We start from the raw sequence: 18876 nt of genomic DNA, 5'->3' as shown, positions 1-18876 counted from the left end.
ATGGAATAAAAGTTTCACTTTAAGGGGCTCCCTAGTGCCAATGACCTTCGATCTGAATCCCCTTAGTTACCTTACCATAGCTAGTAGCCAGCTTACCATATTTACTTCAAGTTTATTGTCTTCGAGATATTTGGCATCAAAGTTGAACAATTTTAGGCCAAAAAACTGGTTTTCTGGACATAACTTTTGTGTTAGTTAACTAGTTAGTTTAAAATTAAATTCTCTGACGAGTTTTTAGAGACGACAGACGAACCCAAATGTGTAGATTTCGTGTATGTAAAACCCTTCACAGCAATCGAGTAACGAAAAAAAGTGTTTTTATAGACAATATTTAAAAAAATCATAAATAAATAAGTGTTCATGTTTCTTTTAAAATCGGCAGACCAGAATGGAGATAAAATATTGAAGACCCGACAGCCGTTCGTCATAAAATTCTATCTATAGTGCAAATGTAGGAGTAACGACTCAAAACTTGTCAAAAATCTGGACTGGGGACTGTGACAAGAACAAACAATAGCAACGCCTTCTCTGCTACTCCTACTGAAAGATAAATAAGACTATCCCGTTCGGTCATTTCCCCCACCGCTCATGCCATGGTTCAGAGAAATGTTATCATAAATGAGACCACATTACCGGCAACCTGCCACTAGCGCATACGCATTCTAAAATTAATTAAAAATCAGAAAATAACAATGGAGTACGTAATTGAGCTCGTTGTGAGGCTGTGGTTCAGTAACAAGGGGTTGGGGTATAATTATAAATGCGGAGATAGCGACGAAACAAATATTGCTTTCATCTCATCAATCGAGGCGCTAGCACCTGACGTGGACATCTACAAGTGGGAGGCAGCCCGGAGCGATCTGAAGAAGCTGATCAAAGAGATTTTGGAGGAGAGGTCCGTCCTCCAGTTACACTCGGGATACCATGCGGAGGGGCTACTGCTGGAGGTGCTAAGGAAACACAACATTAGATCATTGCTCTCCGTGCCTGTTAAACAGAAAACTTTAATCTGGAAAGACGCGGGGTTGTGGTTCGTGGAGGTGATTAACCCGAAAATCATAAAAAAAATATATGTGTTTGCGGACTAAGAATAATTGTATTTGTATGCATTCCGAAAATAAAAAAGTTTAAAAGTGAATGACTAATTATTTATTTATTTACCAATCATTTAGGTATTTTATAACGTCCCCATGCAAAGGTTTTAATACCATCGTCTAAAATTAACCCTTTACCGCATACGAAGCTATGTATGGCGGATATGATATTCAACTATATTGACAACTGTTAAAGTTCAAATTTCAACAAATATCTTTATAACATGTGTAAAGGGGTTAATCTCTTTTTCATTCTTTTAATTTGTACATATTGTGCTTCATCATCATCATCTCAGCCAAAAGACGTCTACTACTGGACAAAGGCCAAATTATACATGTTATCATAAAGAGGTTTACGTAAGACTAAACAGCAAGAGCATTTATTAAAATTTAATCGTTGTCGTACAGGAGCGGCATTAATACCTTTCGTTTTTTACACATTTTAATTTTGTTTATTTATGTCGTCTGAGGCTAATATACACGCATACATTTTTTGGTCTTAACGCAACCAATTCTCGCACTATTCTCCATTTGTTTTCATCCTTCATCATGCCTAAAACTTTTTATTGACTTGTGGTAAATTATATACATTGTTATGAGAGGTCACATTAGAGTAAATTGTCTATTTATAAGGGGGATTCTACGTGTTTGCTTCGGCTCCACGCACGCATACCAAATTTCAGGTCCTGAGATTATGTAAATGACAGAGATAATAATTAAGTAAGTAAATATTCTTTATTGCACCACAAACAAAACAAATTTAAAAACAGATTTACAATGTAGAGAAAGGTAGCAACAGGCGGTCTTATCGCTGTAAGCGATCTCTTCCAGACAACCTTAGGGTATCAGGATAAAAAGAACAGTAAGTTTTTATAACAGGTAGTGCACGAATATATTAGAGGAATAGGAAAATTACACAAACATTAAGCAGACAGTACATACAGTACATTTACAATTTAAATAAACAAATAAATATTACAATACATACCAATATTAAAATAAATAAATATTAGTTACATATCTAAATATACATACATAATACATACATACCTAATATAACACAGTGACACATTAAGAGAGACAAGTAATGATTTTTCAGTAGGGTTTTAAAGCTAATTAATCCCTTGCTTTTAGATTAAATTGTCTTAAAGGACCTCTGCGCTGTTGGCTTCGGCCCCAAGCATGCCTCCCAAAGGTCCCGAGATATGGAAAGGACAAACAAACAAAATAACTAACTAACTAATAACTGGAACTGGAAGAGATCCCTGAAAGGGATAAGTTCGCCTTTGTACACATGATGTGTTTTTTTTTCTGTTTTATGTTTCTTTTTGTACAATAAAGTGTTTTACTACTACTACAATAATAATAACTCTAGACCCTAGCTAATTACGAGCGTGAGCTCTAATATGCCCTCGTAAAGCCGAAACTCTGTCGCAGGTGGGGTAGTAAAGTTGACGAGAATCATTGTAGGTATAATTATAGGAGGGTTTCGGTAGGGATTTACCTATCTGACGTTTCGCATCAAGTTCAATGAGACTCGTGCCTTCAAAGTTCTTTACACTTGTTTTAAAACGAGAACGTCATTCTGACCGCAGAGATGCATAAGTACTCCTCCCATTTGTCAGGTGGTATAGCGTAGGTGGCGCGTAAGCACGTCCTTATTACGTAGGTGCTGCCCACATTGCTTCCGATTACCAGTTGATAGCTGGGAATAGAAAACGGCTTTCCAGTCCAGTCTGCAATCCGCCATACGCCAAACATGCCTACACCACCTTAGCTGACCCTTCATTAAGAGCGCCTCCATGTCAGGCATCTTGCATCGACTAAGAACTTCAGTGGTGGGCACGCGATCTTACCATCTTAATCGCAGAATGGAACGTGGCTTGCAAGCGAATGTCGCCTTTGTACAAATACCAAGAATCGAAAGAACCATGGCTCTGTACATCGACAACTTCGTCTGCAGCTTTAGAGTATGCGATCCCCAGATACGATGTGTTAACCGACTGAAAGTGGACGCAGCAACCCTAGTTGGGATCTCGGAGGCTAGTCTGTTATCCTTTCTGATTTGGCTCCCAAGACACTTGTAAGAAGACACTTCTGTTAGGAGTTTCCCTTCTATAGTAATAATATCAAGGACCGAGGCACTTTAAGAAATATAGAACAAGTAATGTTGAAAGGTCTTGTAATGAAATATGTGCTCTCTCACCATGATTTGAGTAAAATCTAGTGGGCATAAATGTTTTTAATGCAGTCAGGGTTTCCTAAATGAGCCCTTGACCCCACTGTGGGAGAGCAGGGAAGATCCCATCCGAACCAGCCGTCTTGTAGGGATGAAAGCTGTCAATGGGCCCACGCCTGAGTTTTTCAGCGGTGACGAGATTCTGTACGCCATTTGTCAGTTGTACTGTATTCCTCGTCCTGCTGATCTTCATTGTTGAGACTTACGCGTCCTAGAAAGTGGGTTACTAGGGAGAGAACGCGTTGGGTCTCTGTAGGGGAAGATGTGTATGTACCATCGGGCTGCCCAGTTGTGCTGTGGGCTTGTTTTTCGATGCTGCTGCAGACGTTCCTCCATGATCTCCAGTACCGCAGTATGTACCTGGCCTTGGCTTCATAGTAGTTGTCCCAGTCTATCTGAGCCGTTGTGTTCATGGCCCTTATAGAACATACCCCATTCTATTAACTATTAAAACAGACCAATTCCAAAACAGGTCACAACAGAACAGGCAAACCAGAATAGGTTAGAACAGGTTTTGGAATTGGTCTGTTTTAATAGTTAATAGAATGGGGTATGTCACGCGTCAACCTGTTCTAAACTATTCTGGTTTGCCTGTTCTGTTGTGACCTGTTTTGGAATTGGTTCTTAAAGTGCCTCGGTCCTTGATATTATTACTATAGAAGGGAAACTCCTAACAGAAGTGTCTTCTTACAAGTGTCTTGGGAGCCAAATCAGAAAGGATAACAGACTAGCCTCCGAGATCCCAACTAGGGTTGCTGCGTCCACTTTCAGTCGGTTAACACATCGTATCTGGGGATCGCATACTCTAAAGCTGCAGACGAAGTTGTCGATGTACAGAGCCATGGTTCTTTCGATTCTTGGTATTTGTACAAAGGCGACATTCGCTTGCAAGCCACGTTCCATTCTGCGATTAAGATGGTAAGATCGCGTGCCCACCACTGAAGTTCTTAGTCGATGCAAGATGCCTGACATGGAGGCGCTCTTAATGAAGGGTCAGCTAAGGTGGTGTAGGCATGTTTGGCGTATGGCGGATTGCAGACTGGACTGGAAAGCCGTTTTCTATTCCCAGCTATCAACTGGTAATCGGAAGCAATGTGGGCAGCACCTACGTAATAAGGACGTGCTTACGCGCCACCTACGCTATACCACCTGACAAATGGGAGGAGTACTTATGCATCTCTGCGGTCAGAATGACGTTCTCGTTTTAAAACAAGTGTAAAGAACTTTGAAGGCACGAGTCTCATTGAACTTGATGCGAAACGTCAGATAGGTAAATCCCTACCGAAACCCTCCTATAATTATACCTACAATGATTCTCGTCAACTTTACTACCCCACCTGCGACAGAGTTTCGGCTTTACGAGGGCATATTAGAGCTCACGCTCGTAATTAGCTAGGGTCTAGAGTTATTATTATTGTAGTAGTAGTAAAACACTTTATTGTACAAAAAGAAACATAAAACAGAAAAAAAAACACATCATGTGTACAAAGGCGAACTTATCCCTTTCAGGGATCTCTTCCAGTTCCAGTTATTAGTTAGTTAGTTATTTTGTTTGTTTGTCCTTTCCATATCTCGGGACCTTTGGGAGGCATGCTTGGGGCCGAAGCCAACAGCGCAGAGGTCCTTTAAGACAATTTAATCTAAAAGCAAGGGATTAATTAGCTTTAAAACCCTACTGAAAAATCATTACTTGTCTCTCTTAATGTGTCACTGTGTTATATTAGGTATGTATGTATTATGTATGTATATTTAGATATGTAACTAATATTTATTTATTTTAATATTGGTATGTATTGTAATATTTATTTGTTTATTTAAATTGTAAATGTACTGTATGTACTGTCTGCTTAATGTTTGTGTAATTTTCCTATTCCTCTAATATATTCGTGCACTACCTGTTATAAAAACTTACTGTTCTTTTTATCCTGATACCCTAAGGTTGTCTGGAAGAGATCGCTTACAGCGATAAGACCGCCTGTTGCTACCTTTCTCTACATTGTAAATCTGTTTTTAAATTTGTTTTGTTTGTGGTGCAATAAAGAATATTTACTTACTTAATTATTATCTCTGTCATTTACATAATCTCAGGACCTGAAATTTGGTATGCGTGCGTGGAGCCGAAGCAAACACGTAGAATCCCCCTTATAAATAGACAATTTACTCTAATGTGACCTCTCATAACAATGTATATAATTTACCACAAGTCAATAAAAAGTTTTAGGCATGATGAAGGATGAAAACAAATGGAGAATAGTGCGAGAATTGGTTGCGTTAAGACCAAAAATGTATGCGTGTATATTGGCCTCAGACGACATAAACAAAATTAAATGTGTAAAAAACGAAAGGTATTAATGCCGCTCCTGTACGACAACGATTAAATTTTAATAAATACTCTTGCTGTTTAGACTTACGTAAACCTCTTTATGATAACATGTATAATTTGGCCTTTGTCCAGTAGTAGACGTCTTTTGGCTGAGATGATGATGATGAAGCACAATATGTACAAATTAAAAGAATGAAAAAGAGATTAACCCCTTTACACATGTTATAAAGATATTTGTTGAAATTTGAACTTTAACAGTTGTCAATATAGTTGAATATCATATCCGCCATACATAGCTTCGTATGCGGTAAAGGGTTAATTTTAGACGATGGTATTAAAACCTTTGCATGGGGACGTTATAAAATACCTAAATGATTGGTAAATAAATAAATAATTAGTCATTCACTTTTAAACTTTTTTATTTTCGGAATGCATACAAATACAATTATTCTTAGTCCGCAAACACATATATTTTTTTTATGATTTTCGGGTTAATCACCTCCACGAACCACAACCCCGCGTCTTTCCAGATTAAAGTTTTCTGTTTAACAGGCACGGAGAGCAATGATCTAATGTTGTGTTTCCTTAGCACCTCCAGCAGTAGCCCCTCCGCATGGTATCCCGAGTGTAACTGGAGGACGGACCTCTCCTCCAAAATCTCTTTGATCAGCTTCTTCAGATCGCTCCGGGCTGCCTCCCACTTGTAGATGTCCACGTCAGGTGCTAGCACCTCGATTGATGAGATGAAAGCAATATTTGTTTCGTCGCTATCTCCGCATTTATAATTATACCCCAACCCCTTGTTACTGAACCACAGCCTCACAACGAGCTCAATTACGTACTCCATTGTTATTTTCTGATTTTTAATTAATTTTAGAATGCGTATGCGCTAGTGGCAGGTTGCCGGTAATGTGGTCTCATTTATGATAACATTTCTCTGAACCATGGCATGAGCGGTGGGGGAAATGACCGAACGGGATAGTCTTATTTATCTTTCAGTAGGAGTAGCAGAGAAGGCGTTGCTATTGTTTGTTCTTGTCACAGTCCCCAGTCCAGATTTTTGACAAGTTTTGAGTCGTTACTCCTACATTTGCACTATAGATAGAATTTTATGACGAACGGCTGTCGGGTCTTCAATATTTTATCTCCATTCTGGTCTGCCGATTTTAAAAGAAACATGAACACTTATTTATTTATGATTTTTTTAAATATTGTCTATAAAAACACTTTTTTTCGTTACTCGATTGCTGTGAAGGGTTTTACATACACGAAATCTACACATTTGGGTTCGTCTGTCGTCTCTAAAAACTCGTCAGAGATTTTAATTTTAAACTAACTAGTTAACTAACACAAAAGTTATGTCCAGAAAACCAGTTTTTTGGCCTAAAATTGTTCAACTTTGATGCCAAATATCTCGAAGACAATAAACTTGAAGTAAATATGGTAAGCTGGCTACTAGCTATGGTAAGGTAACTAAGGGGATTCAGATCGAAGGTCATTGGCACTAGGGAGCCCCTTAAAGTGAAACTTTTATTCCATCGCCTCAATTATGCATGTCGCATAACAGCCGGCCGATTTGAGTAAAATTCTACTTTATTTCTAGTACTTAGAGTTGATCGTTGTTTGACATTATTCTTTATGTTAATCTAGAATATATTTGATTTTGACAGATAGAGTTTTACGGTTAATAAGATCTACCGTCCTTAATATTTTGTATGAAGTTACAAGCAAATATCAGTCTTCGTGAATTAAGTATTGTATTATTTCAAAGTGCTTAAGGTTTAATACGGTATGGTAATATGGTAAGCCGTATTTAAGGTTAATAAGGTCTACTGTCCTTAATATTTTGTATGAAATTACAAGCAAATATCAGCTCTCGTGAATTATTAATGAAGCTTATTTCAAAGCGTTTAAGGTTGAATATTTCCTCAAATTTTCCGTTAAATTCCTACAATCCTTAGAGCATTTAAACCGGAGTCGCCTTTAAGAGCTTACCCCTCTGTGGAAAACCTCGCCCAATGGTCATACTTATTGTATGGACTGGCGTTTATCTGACCAAAACCAACCGAAAATAAACATTCACCATTACATACTATAGTACTTGCAAGCATCCATAGGCTAGGGTGCTTACTTGAGCGGACTGTATGGTTGTTTGCCACCGACGTCCTAGTACATATAAAATGCAGGATCGAGAAATTGGGTGATGTTATATTTATTCAATTCCATGACTTGTAGAAATAGTTGTATAACACAAGTTCTTCTAGATTAGAATACGTTAGTAGTCCTCAAACACGCAAACTGGGGCGAGGCAACGCGCATGTGACAACTTTGAAGTTGCAGGCGTCCAAAGGCTACACTGACTACACTTACAATCAGGCAGGTCGCGCCGTATGCAATTTCACAACATTTCGCATACTTTAATGATCAACAACGCGCATGATCCATAGGCTACAGTGATTGCTTAGCATCAGATGGGTCGTATTCTTGTTTGCCACCAATGTGGTATAAAAATGTTCACCAATACCAGTGATCGACAACGCGCATGTAACAACTTAGAAGTTGCAGGCATCCATAGGCTACGGTGACAGCTTATCATCAGGCGGGCAGTATTCGTGTTTGCCACCGACATGGTATAAAAAAAAGTTGCAGGCATCCATAGGCTACGTTGACAGCTTATCACCAGGCGGGCAGTATTCGTGTTTGCCACTGACGTGGTATAAAAAAAAGTTGCAGGCATCCATAGGCTACGGTGACAGTTTATCATCAGGCGGACAGTATTCGTGTTTGCCACCGACATGGTATAAAAAAAAGTTGCAGGCATCCATAGGCTACGTTGACAGCTTATCACCAGGCGGACAGTATTCGTGTTTGCCACTGACGTGGTATAAAAAAAAAGTTGCAGGCGTCCATATGCTACGATGACAGTTTATCATCAGGCGGACAGTATTCGTGTTTGCCACCGACGTGGTATAAATAAGTTCACCAGTACCAGGAATCGGAATTAGGTCAGCTAAAAAATACCTATTACATAATATAGAGATGTTACAACCTGGTAGAAAAATGTATTTTTTCTTGAATACCTGGGTATTCGATATTTATTTATTATTCACATACAGATATACTCGACTTTGCTAGTTAACGACATAATTAGGTTTAGAAACTCCCTTTTCTAAAAAGTGTGATGTAAATGTTACCAGATGTAACTAGAAATAGTTACAACTTTTAGATTAACATGAAACATCCCGTACTGTAAGTAAAAACATGTATGTTTAACATTACGACTAGTACCTTGATAAATATCGAATACCCAGGTATTCAAGAAAATATATATTTTTCTATCCGGTTGTAACCACTCTATATTATGTGCTCTTGCAAATATGCCCGTATGCATATTTTAAAACAAACTTATTGGGCAGTTGGAAAAGTACAAAGTCCATATATTTGTTGACCACAAGCTCCAAAACCAACCGCACCGGGGAGCGAGCCGAGGCCATCGATCTCGACCTTGACTCAAAAATGTACACGTGCTCTGTGGCGTCAGATACATACAAAGTAGCGCCAACTGGCGAGGATATATGCACAACTACCAAGGGGCGCAGGGCCAGGGGCAGCGGCGGTGAGGAGGCGGAGGAGGGCGGGGAGGCGGCTGCGGCAGCGGCGGGGAAGGCGGGGGAGGGGGCGAGGCTCCTAGGCCATCGACCTCGACTCGGGAATGCGGCGGGCTGACGTGCATGTAACGACTTTGAAGTTGCAGGCATCCATAGGCTACGGTGACAGCTTACCATCAGGCGGGCAGTGTTTGCCACCGACGTGGTATAAAAAAAAGTTGCAGGCGTCCATAGGCCACGGTGACAGCTTACCATCAGGCGGGCAGTGTTTGCCACCGACGTGGTATACAAAAAGAAAAATAAGCCGATATATATATGCATATTTTAAATCTAACTTATTCTCTCTCTTATCTCGATCGACCTCGACGCCCACGTAGGAATTTGCAGGTGGCCGTCGGCGCCACATTGGCGGCTGATGCAACACGTCGGGAGACAAATACCTAAACTGAGGCAAGGCGGCGGTAGGGCCAGGGGCAGCAAACTTTTTTTGCCGAACTTTTTAAATTCATCGATAACTAACTTACTTACACGTACAAAGTAACGCCATCTGACGGGGATCAATGAACAACTACCAAGTAGCGCCATCTAACGGATCTTTGCCGAACTACCAAGTGGCGCCATCTAACGGATCTTTGCTGAACTACCAAGTGGCGCCATCTAACGGATCTTTGCCGAACTACCAAGTGGCGCCATCTAACGGATCTTTGCCGAACTACCAAGTGGCGCCCTCTGGCGGAATAGTTTTGAGATGGAACATACATATTTACACTACTAATTCTAATTCAATACCTTCATAAGTCTTTAACCAAAGCCAGAGCTTTGTAAACGGCTGATCTTCAATATATTTTTTTTAAGCATACGCGGAAATATTAGGTATATTTGTGTTCGTGACACTAGGCTGCAAAACATAATGTTGTGGGTGCTATAATGAAAGGCGCCGGCAATGGATTTTTAACTACTGCTGATGTTTATGTCCCCTAATTGCAACCACCAGCAGGCCGAGAGATCTCGAATAGTTTTAAGGTTATAAAATAGTAGGTAATAATAATTTAATAATCCTGTAGGTAGGTAATACATATTTTCGCACGTTTATTTGAGAAAACCACTTCTACACGTATCTCGGCGTTAACACAGATCATCTAATTGCGTTAATAAGGAAGTCCCTGCCTTGTTTATAATCTCTATGTCCCGGCCTTTATTACTAATCTACCTTCTATTACAACCTCTTATCTGGCCTATTCATATTCACCGACGAACAGCTGCCAGACACCCAACTTAAGTAACAAAAAATAAGTTTGAGTACACCGGCAAACAATTAATACTAACTAGAGACGATTCATTGCTCTACTTATAAAAGATATGTCTAAAGTTTTTGTAAAGCAGGTAATAAAATTCCAGTGAACAATCAAATTAAAATTAGTAAAAAAGTCATAACCAACAATACTGCCAGACCATCTTTATCTAACTACATACGAACCTAATTATAGAGTACCTACTATGTACCCACAATTTCTTTTTTGTGCGCCAAACTCAAATAAGGTACGAGCGTCAGAAGCGAATTGTAAAAATGCTTACGATGTTAAACAGTGTGAAAAAACAACAGGAAATGAACAGGTGAGATGATAAGCATAATTTGTTTAAGAAAGACTGTAATATGTGTATTCGTTTCATTGTTATAAGGTCTTATCCCTAGAACCTAGAACCCTTCAAATAAAAGTACCTATTTGAACGGATTATACCAATTATAATGAATGTATTTTCAAATACATCCCGACGTTGTGGGCCGTTTACAGCGCTAGTAGTCAACGTCGTGATGTATTTGAAATCATTGTAATTATAAGGTATACCCGGATAAAATCGGATGGAGGGTAAGATCGTATGATCGCTCTCCTTCCCATATTGTAGTAACCGCTCAGTCGTGTCAGTCGTGTGTTACGAACGTTAAAATAAAGTGTGAAGAAGTTGAAATTTAATGGAAAAGACCGGATTTTTTCAACATATGTAACTTATTCTCCTTGCTTTAGAGTTAGAATTAGCAATTAGTACAAAACTGATGTAACTAAAGACTCACCAGTAATATATAATCTCGCGCCATATTGCGGAATTTCATTAGAACTAAATTTTTCATACTAAACTGAACTGCCACCCTATCTATACACGGTGCCCATGAGAAAAGGGAAAAATTTAACATCATATTCCTGACCATATTAGAAGTTAAAAATGTCAATTAATGTCTGCTAAATTCGGCTTTATTTTAGAGATATTGCCATTTTTGTGTAAAAAAGTTGTAAGTAAATCACCAGTACAAAACACCTTTATGATTGCGACGTTGCAAGATTGACACGTCTAAATTGACTGCATAAGTCAAATCGAGTTGGATAATGTCATTGTTGCTTATTATTAACCCTCAGAATATTTTCTCTCCCAAAATACAGAACATCAGTAAATATGAAAAATCTAACAATTTACGAAATAATTGGAATCTTGCAATGAATTGCCCGCAAGCCCACAACAAGTTTTGAATTGTGAATCGTTTGTTCTCGTATTTACTATTAAACGTGGAAAGCCACATAACTACAACAATGTTGTATTTAAATGAAAGTGATATTTGTTTAGGAGATTAAATGCCTTTTTCCATGACGGATATGGCAGTAAAAGGTAGTAATGTAGTTTCAAGTTCGTTTTGTAATTATTGAGTTTAATTAAAAGTTTACGCTTATTACGAGTATTATGTATCTCATTTAGCCCATAAATTAACGTACACAATATCTTTAGTATTCATTTATTTAAAAAAAGGCTACCTACCTGAAATTCTATTTACAATTACAACCCAGGTATTATTCAATTAAAATCATACAATACATACTAGTATCACTATTCACTATCACCAATACGATTTTCAAGAATAATTTGATTGCAAATCCTTGATGGCTATCCGGGATCCGTCCTCCCATCTGGAACATCTAAATATTCTAAATACTTAAGTCACGATGTTGCCGGAAGGTGCATGATGGAACTTATTTCACCATGAGTGTTACACTCAAACAGATCATTTCCTTAAACCATTTAAACTTCCGTTATTAAAGGCTGACCGTCTGAACTAGATAACCCTCTTTTTCTTAATATTATTGATTTATCTTTTTATCTTAATCAATCGGTGCCTCTTTGAGAATTTCATGTATGTACTTCGTAAAACTAATTTTATTCGTTTAAAAGTACATTTCTAGAAATTCAGGTCCATTTCTAAAATTAACAACAACACCACTGACGTTTAAAGTAATTCTGAATGTTGAATGACGTGGACAATTTTTAAGTGGCGATTCATTTATCGCATCTAATCTAAGGAGTATCTATGATGGCGAAACTCTTGTAAAAGGAAGAAAGCGAGGAAGACATATTTCGTATTCGTATTTTTGTATTAACCAACCTTTTTATTATTTAATATTCAGTGCGGTGTTTGTTGCGGTTATTAACAAAGAAGGATCTAGACCTGACTTTGAATAATCTATGCCCAAAAAAGTCTTCATGACATTGCCTCTTGTAAAAATAAAAGAGATAGCAACAATAAACGTTGCCAGCTCGCCCTAAGGCACTTTTACACTAGAGAATCAAACGTTATGTATTTATAGGGAGCGTGCATGAACTGTAGGAGGCAGCACAGGAGCTGTCAGATTTTTGGCGCGAAGCGTAAATGTGAGGTTTATTGTTCCGATGTAGCCCACAAGATGACAGAACCTACTATGCACAAGAAAACACTTGACGTGTAAATGTGCATGTTTATGGTTCCGATTCAGACCACAAGATGGCAGACCCTCCAACGCGCACGGTCCCAATTATGTATGAAAAAGTTAACAAAATTAAAAAGCATAATTCGACTTATGTTTATATAACATTTATTATTCCTTATGACCCCAGCAATGCGTGGTAAAAAAAATTCCCTTTCCTCATGGGCACCGCTTGATAATGATCATATATTTCTGGTCGGGCTTTATATGTAAAGAGCACTCTATGCTTACTTATTTCTCTATGGTCCCGGAAAGGTAGAATCTATATTATTCTGTACGTGGCGTGGTCGAGGAAAATATCTGTTTTCCGGTATCCAACTTTAGCGGAGCGAGGACACATGGCGATCATCCTTGATCAACATCAAGTAGATGGTAGATGAGTAAGTTTCAAAAATTAAATAGGTAGTTTATTTAGTTGCATGCTTTTTTTATTAAGTGGCCCATCTAAAATAGAACCTACATTGTATCACAAGGGAGCAAAATGATATTCTACTTATGGGAAGGGCGTACATTGGTGTATAAAGAAATTGAAGTATTTGCACCCGAAATGAAATCTTGCTTTGCAGACGAGGACAGTTTTGCTGTTTCATTCGAAAACTTAAGATGACTATTTATTTTGTACATTTACTACATTTTATTAAAGGTGATTTAATAAGTTAAAATCACCTACATATATTATGCCACCACAGAAAAAACACTGGAATGCGTATTACTTGTTACCTTACTTCACAACAGGTAAAATTAATTGCTAATGATTAGTATTCGTTATCATTATTATTTTATTCTTTTTTAACGATTGATTGTGGTTTTATTTTTCCATATTATTAAGTCATTGTTATTAGTTATTGGGTGTAGAAAATCAGGCGTACATAAAGTGTTATTACACTTGACATGGTATACTCGGAAAAAAATTTATAGATTTGTCTGCAGATAACCGATTATAGTAATGTGCGGAAAGAAAATACAACAATGTTTATTTACTTTAAAAAACGGCCATGTGCAAGTCGGACTTGCGCACGAAGGGGTCCGCACCATTATCTATAAAAACGGCAAAACAATCACGATTATTGTATGGGAGTCTCCTTAAATATTTATTTTATTCTGTTTTAGTATATTTTGTTGTTATAGCGGCATCATCTGTGAAAATTTCAACTATCTAACTATCACGGTTCATGATATACAGCCTGATGACAGACGGACAGACAGACACGGACGGACAGCGGAGTCTTTCTTTGTTATTTAAAGATAAATGCCATCAAAGTCAAAATAAAATTGTGAAAAAATTTGTAATAGGGTCCCGTTTTACCCTTTGGGTACGGAACCCTAAAAAGCAAGTTGTACTCAAGAATTTAGGATATTCTCCACAGACCAAACTAGGCTAAGCGTGTATATTGGCCACTTGTGAGTGCGGTTAACAACATGCGATTTTAAGATATGTATTTCGCTACACTAGAAAATAATTAAAATAGGAAAGTGACAATTTGTTACCTCATCCATGTTAGTAGTTGACTATAGCGAAAATTCTACTGCGAAGAACCTAAACAATATTACGCCGAGTGAGGTGTTTCGTAGCTCAAAAGGAAAAACGGAACCCTTACTTCATCACTTACTTACTTGATCACTTAGTTATCCGTCCGTCCGTCTGTCTGTCAAGAACCTTTATCTCAGGAACGCACGGAGGTATTGAGTTGAAATTAAAAACATATATTCAGGTCTACAGTCAGTAGAAGCTGCGAAAAAATCAAACTTATAAGTAAACCTACAAAAAAAGATACGGTCGTTAATGCCGCAAGAAAGGTATTTTTACTTTTAGTAACATATATTTATCATACCCATATTGCTATGGTAAGAAAATAAAAAAAACTCGTCTCCCCTTGTTTCACACACAGGCGCCATTTCCAAAATATATATAGTAGGCTATGTCACTAACACAATTCTGACGAATTCAACGACACCCTCTCTATGTCAAAAACCGTCCAGCCGTTTGAGTTGTAGGGCGTGTCAAAGAATTGGATGATGACGATTTCTAGAAGAAGGCTTCGTTTTAGGGACATAGTGTCATAATGAATCAATTTTGACTGGAAATTAATAAACTTCCGTTTTGCCATACACAATATTAACATGAAACTCATAGATTCTGAGAAAAATACAAAAAGACGTATACTTCTCAAGAGGACATCTGATCCTCGTGGTCTCCAAAGCTCGAATTTTAAGGAACGTTAACATGGATCCCAGAGATATATGTGTGAAATTTGATTACTGTCGGTATTGTTTGAACCCCATTTAAGACCTAAAATATGTTTTTGCAATCACAATATTTAGCCCTAAATATTTTTCCTCCGTTTATTAACTTTGTATTGTATAGCACTCGTGTACCAATTATTAATCTACTGATGTTTGTTTTATTGAAATTCGGTCAATAATTTGGCACTAGAAGGGGTTACTATCAAAACGACTGAATCTCAAAATGACCTGTTTAGCATGAGGTCCAGAACGCAAAACGACCACAGTATCAAAAAGAAATAAGTTTTTGGCAAAAAAAATATGTTTGGTATAAGCTTTTATCGCTGACTTTACTTTTCTTTCCACAGGCAACTAATACTCATCAATGGCAATTTTAAAAACCCTAAACACTATTAGGTTGCGTTGTTTTATCACAGAGTTCCAATGGCCACCTCATGTAATCATAATCAAATCAGCTCGGTGGTACCGTGATGGTACCATAATATTGCATTGTCACCTGACTGACATATGTGTGCAAATTTTCCACTACATTGGAAATCGGGAAGTGGGTCAAATTTAACTTGCATGATTTGACCCGTACCTACATACATAGGTAATTGCTAGTTAAATAAAAGCTTGTAAAAAAATGATTTAATATTGGTCGTTCCGTCAAGGCGGCTGTACTGAGTTTTCTTTAATAAAACAAGAGTAAACAGGTTGTGCAGGGCAAAAGAAATCTACCGACATGTTATTTTAAAAGTCTTGCCAGTATCCTAAGCTACAGAATGTTCTGAATCATCAGTATTTATGCCCATAATCCTATTACTTTCTGGTGAAGTCGCAGTCGAGTAAAATGTTGATATTGGGATAGATCATGTACAAATGTATAGACAAAAGTGGAATTCATATTTCTCCGAGTTTCCATTTAAGAGAATGCCCCTTAGAAGTGTATAAGCGCTAAACCTAGATTCAGCAAGTATTTTCAATAACAAGACGTATTTTTTCGCAAATATGTCTAGGACTTTTTCGTGTTGAATTTAATAAGCTTTAATAAAGTCTTACATCATATTTTCCTAGATAACGTAGATTTTAAGTAAAGTGCTCCAGGATGGTACACATTTTCCAAGATGGCTGCGATTCCTCGAGGTCCCCAAATGGCAAATGGACATGAAAAAAAGCGGCCAAGTGCGAGTCGGACTCGCCCATGAAGGGTTCCGTACCATTTATGACGTATTAAAAAAAACTACTTACTAGATCTGGTTCAAACCAATTTTCGTTGGAAGTTTGCATGGTAATGTATATCATATATTTTTTTTAGATTTTTCATTCTGTTATTTTAGAAGTTACAGGGGGGGGGGACACACATTTTTTCACTTTGGAAGTGTCTCTCGCGCAATCTATTCAGTTTAGAAAAAAATGATATTAGAAACCTAAATATCATTTTTGAAGACCTATCCCTAGATACCCCACACGTATGGGTTTGATGAAAAAAAAAAATTTTTTTAATTTTTATGACGTATTAAAAAAAAACTACTTACTAGATCTCGTTCGAACCAATTTTATATAACAAAAATCGAATACGAATAACGTAATATAAGTAGTACTTGAACATTCTACTTTTTGTTTATTTTTTCGTTTTTCGTTAAGATTGACTCTCTTGTTTTCCTTATATAGATCGTGGCATTCACGACGACGCGTGCCTTGACTCGTATTGTCACGTTATTAAAGGTTAGATTTGACAAATCTGAGCGTCATCGTGGATGACACGGACTAAGCTTTATCAAAGATTAAAGTCTTTGACCAAAGTTCAACATTCTCAAAAGTTTGAGGTAAAATGAATGACAAAAATCACTACAATTTACTTTTTCAGGCCGATGCACACAGCATGTGCAATTTAGTACGGTTGTGACTTCTTTTATAGCGACCTGTCATATTACCAATAAATCATGTATATGTCAAGAGACATCACTTACCAGGTGTAATCTGATTTTAATAACGAGATATTAATTAGATCTGGATTAGAAATGGATGTCTTCTGTTAGTATACAAGTGACGTTTTTGCTTGAAGAAATGTCACTTTTGACACGGACATCAGATCCATAGCTAATCTTAATCTTGATAATATAATTTATATCTTGTTAAGAATACGCCTGCACGTTGCGCGATGAACTGCGAAAGGAGCCGGAGACATGCAGTCAGTGTGGCTTGACCTTTAGCTGTTGGGTAATAAAAGTGACCGCCGCCGGCAAAACATCCCACTTTGTCGCTTGCCATAATGACGAGATTCACTTGCATCTTTATTACGAATAACTTGTCAAGGCGTCCTTATGGTAAGCGGCAAAGTGAGACGCTTTGCCGGTCGCGGTCACAAATAAGACAATGTTTACCTGTACTTGACCTCCTCGGTGATAAACACATAGTTGGTGTACGCTATGGAGTTAAACACGTTTATTAGCGTCAACCATACCGTCGCTACAGTGTGGTAACGGTCCCATACGCCGAATTTCTCCAGAATGTCGTCTAAGTGTACTTTCTCCGATATTTTAGTCATCTTTGATTCTTTAGTGGCATTAGGTGATTATGTATTGACTTAAGTAGCTTCGGTATTTTATATTTATACAAAGTTATATTTCACATTTGACACAAATACAGATGCAATGTACACATGTACTTAAAAATACTTTACCTGCTAATTCAATTCCGATAACAAACAAAACTACGTTTGAGTTTCTATTAAGTTACTAATATTAACACTTACTACTTACTTTGTGTTTAACAAACATAAAAAATTAATTGTTATTGCGGTTGCTATTAACGAATTTAACTTATTACAATACCGTAATCCATCCAACTGTACTCCGAAGTCTCTTAACTATGGTTGAAAAATAACTTGAATACCTATTTTTGTTAAGGGGTGAAAAAAAAGCATTAGTTTTGATTGGTACTGATACTGTATAATTATTGCTAATTTCAATTATAAGATATATTTATTAAAACGTTGTTTGCCTTATGAATATTTTTCCAAAAAAACGAATGTTTTTGATCAGTACCTAGAATAGTTATGGTATATAAAATGATATATGTATTTTAGCAAAATTAGATCCGCTTAATAGGCACTTAAATCATGATCCATGTTCACTGTTGCACAAATTTAACACTCACTTATAGGATTAAAAAAAAACAATAAATTTTTTTATCGCTTGACTAATTCGATTGCATTTTATGTTTGCGCGGCTGCCTGACTCGAGCCATTGCCACACACTGCATAAATATAAACAAGTGACAGATGGATCTTATGATTCCATTGACAAATCATCAACCTCTACTAACTCGTGTCCCACTCAACCGTGAAGTTGCAATAGCGACCTAGTGTGGGTGTAATTTAAGTTTAAATTCGAACTGTCGTATACGTTTGTAAGAGCTGTGCCGTTCTTTTCTTAAGGCTAGATTTTTCGAATAGTTAAATTATAAAAATAGTCAAATTGACAATTTAGAGATAATACATTATCAATTACTTTAGAAATTGGTTGCCCGCTGAGTCAGAAAATATTGTATTATAACAAAATTTAACACAATATAAAAAAGCGGCCAAGTGTGAGTCGGA

General features: G+C 37.4%; 1 protein-coding gene across 5 annotated transcripts in view; it reads right to left on the bottom strand.

Annotated features, from left to right (window-relative positions):
- LOC133517439 (solute carrier family 22 member 3-like) overlaps positions 1-18524 on the bottom strand; it is a 38742-nt gene extending 20218 nt beyond the window's left edge. Inside the window, exons 1-2 of one of the 5 annotated variants that reach the window (XM_061850761.1) lie at positions 18435-18524; positions 17660-17870 (exon numbers count right to left, since the gene is read on the bottom strand). In XM_061850761.1, coding sequence (XP_061706745.1) covers positions 17660-17823 — 164 coding nt within the window. In that variant the 5' untranslated portion in view covers positions 17824-17870; positions 18435-18524. Of the gene's footprint in view, positions 1-17659; positions 17962-18109; positions 18245-18434 lie in introns of those variants that run through there. The other 4 variants (XM_061850760.1, XM_061850758.1, XM_061850759.1 and 1 more) reach the window with 4 other exon arrangements.
- Between the last annotated feature and the right edge of the window lie 352 nt (positions 18525-18876).

The sequence above is a fragment of the Cydia pomonella genome, chromosome 4, assembly GCF_033807575.1.
Source record: "Cydia pomonella isolate Wapato2018A chromosome 4, ilCydPomo1, whole genome shotgun sequence".
Classification (NCBI taxonomy): domain Eukaryota; kingdom Metazoa; phylum Arthropoda; class Insecta; order Lepidoptera; family Tortricidae; genus Cydia; species Cydia pomonella.
Note: the sequence above shows the minus strand (reverse complement) of the source record. Positions and strands in the feature narration are given on the sequence as shown.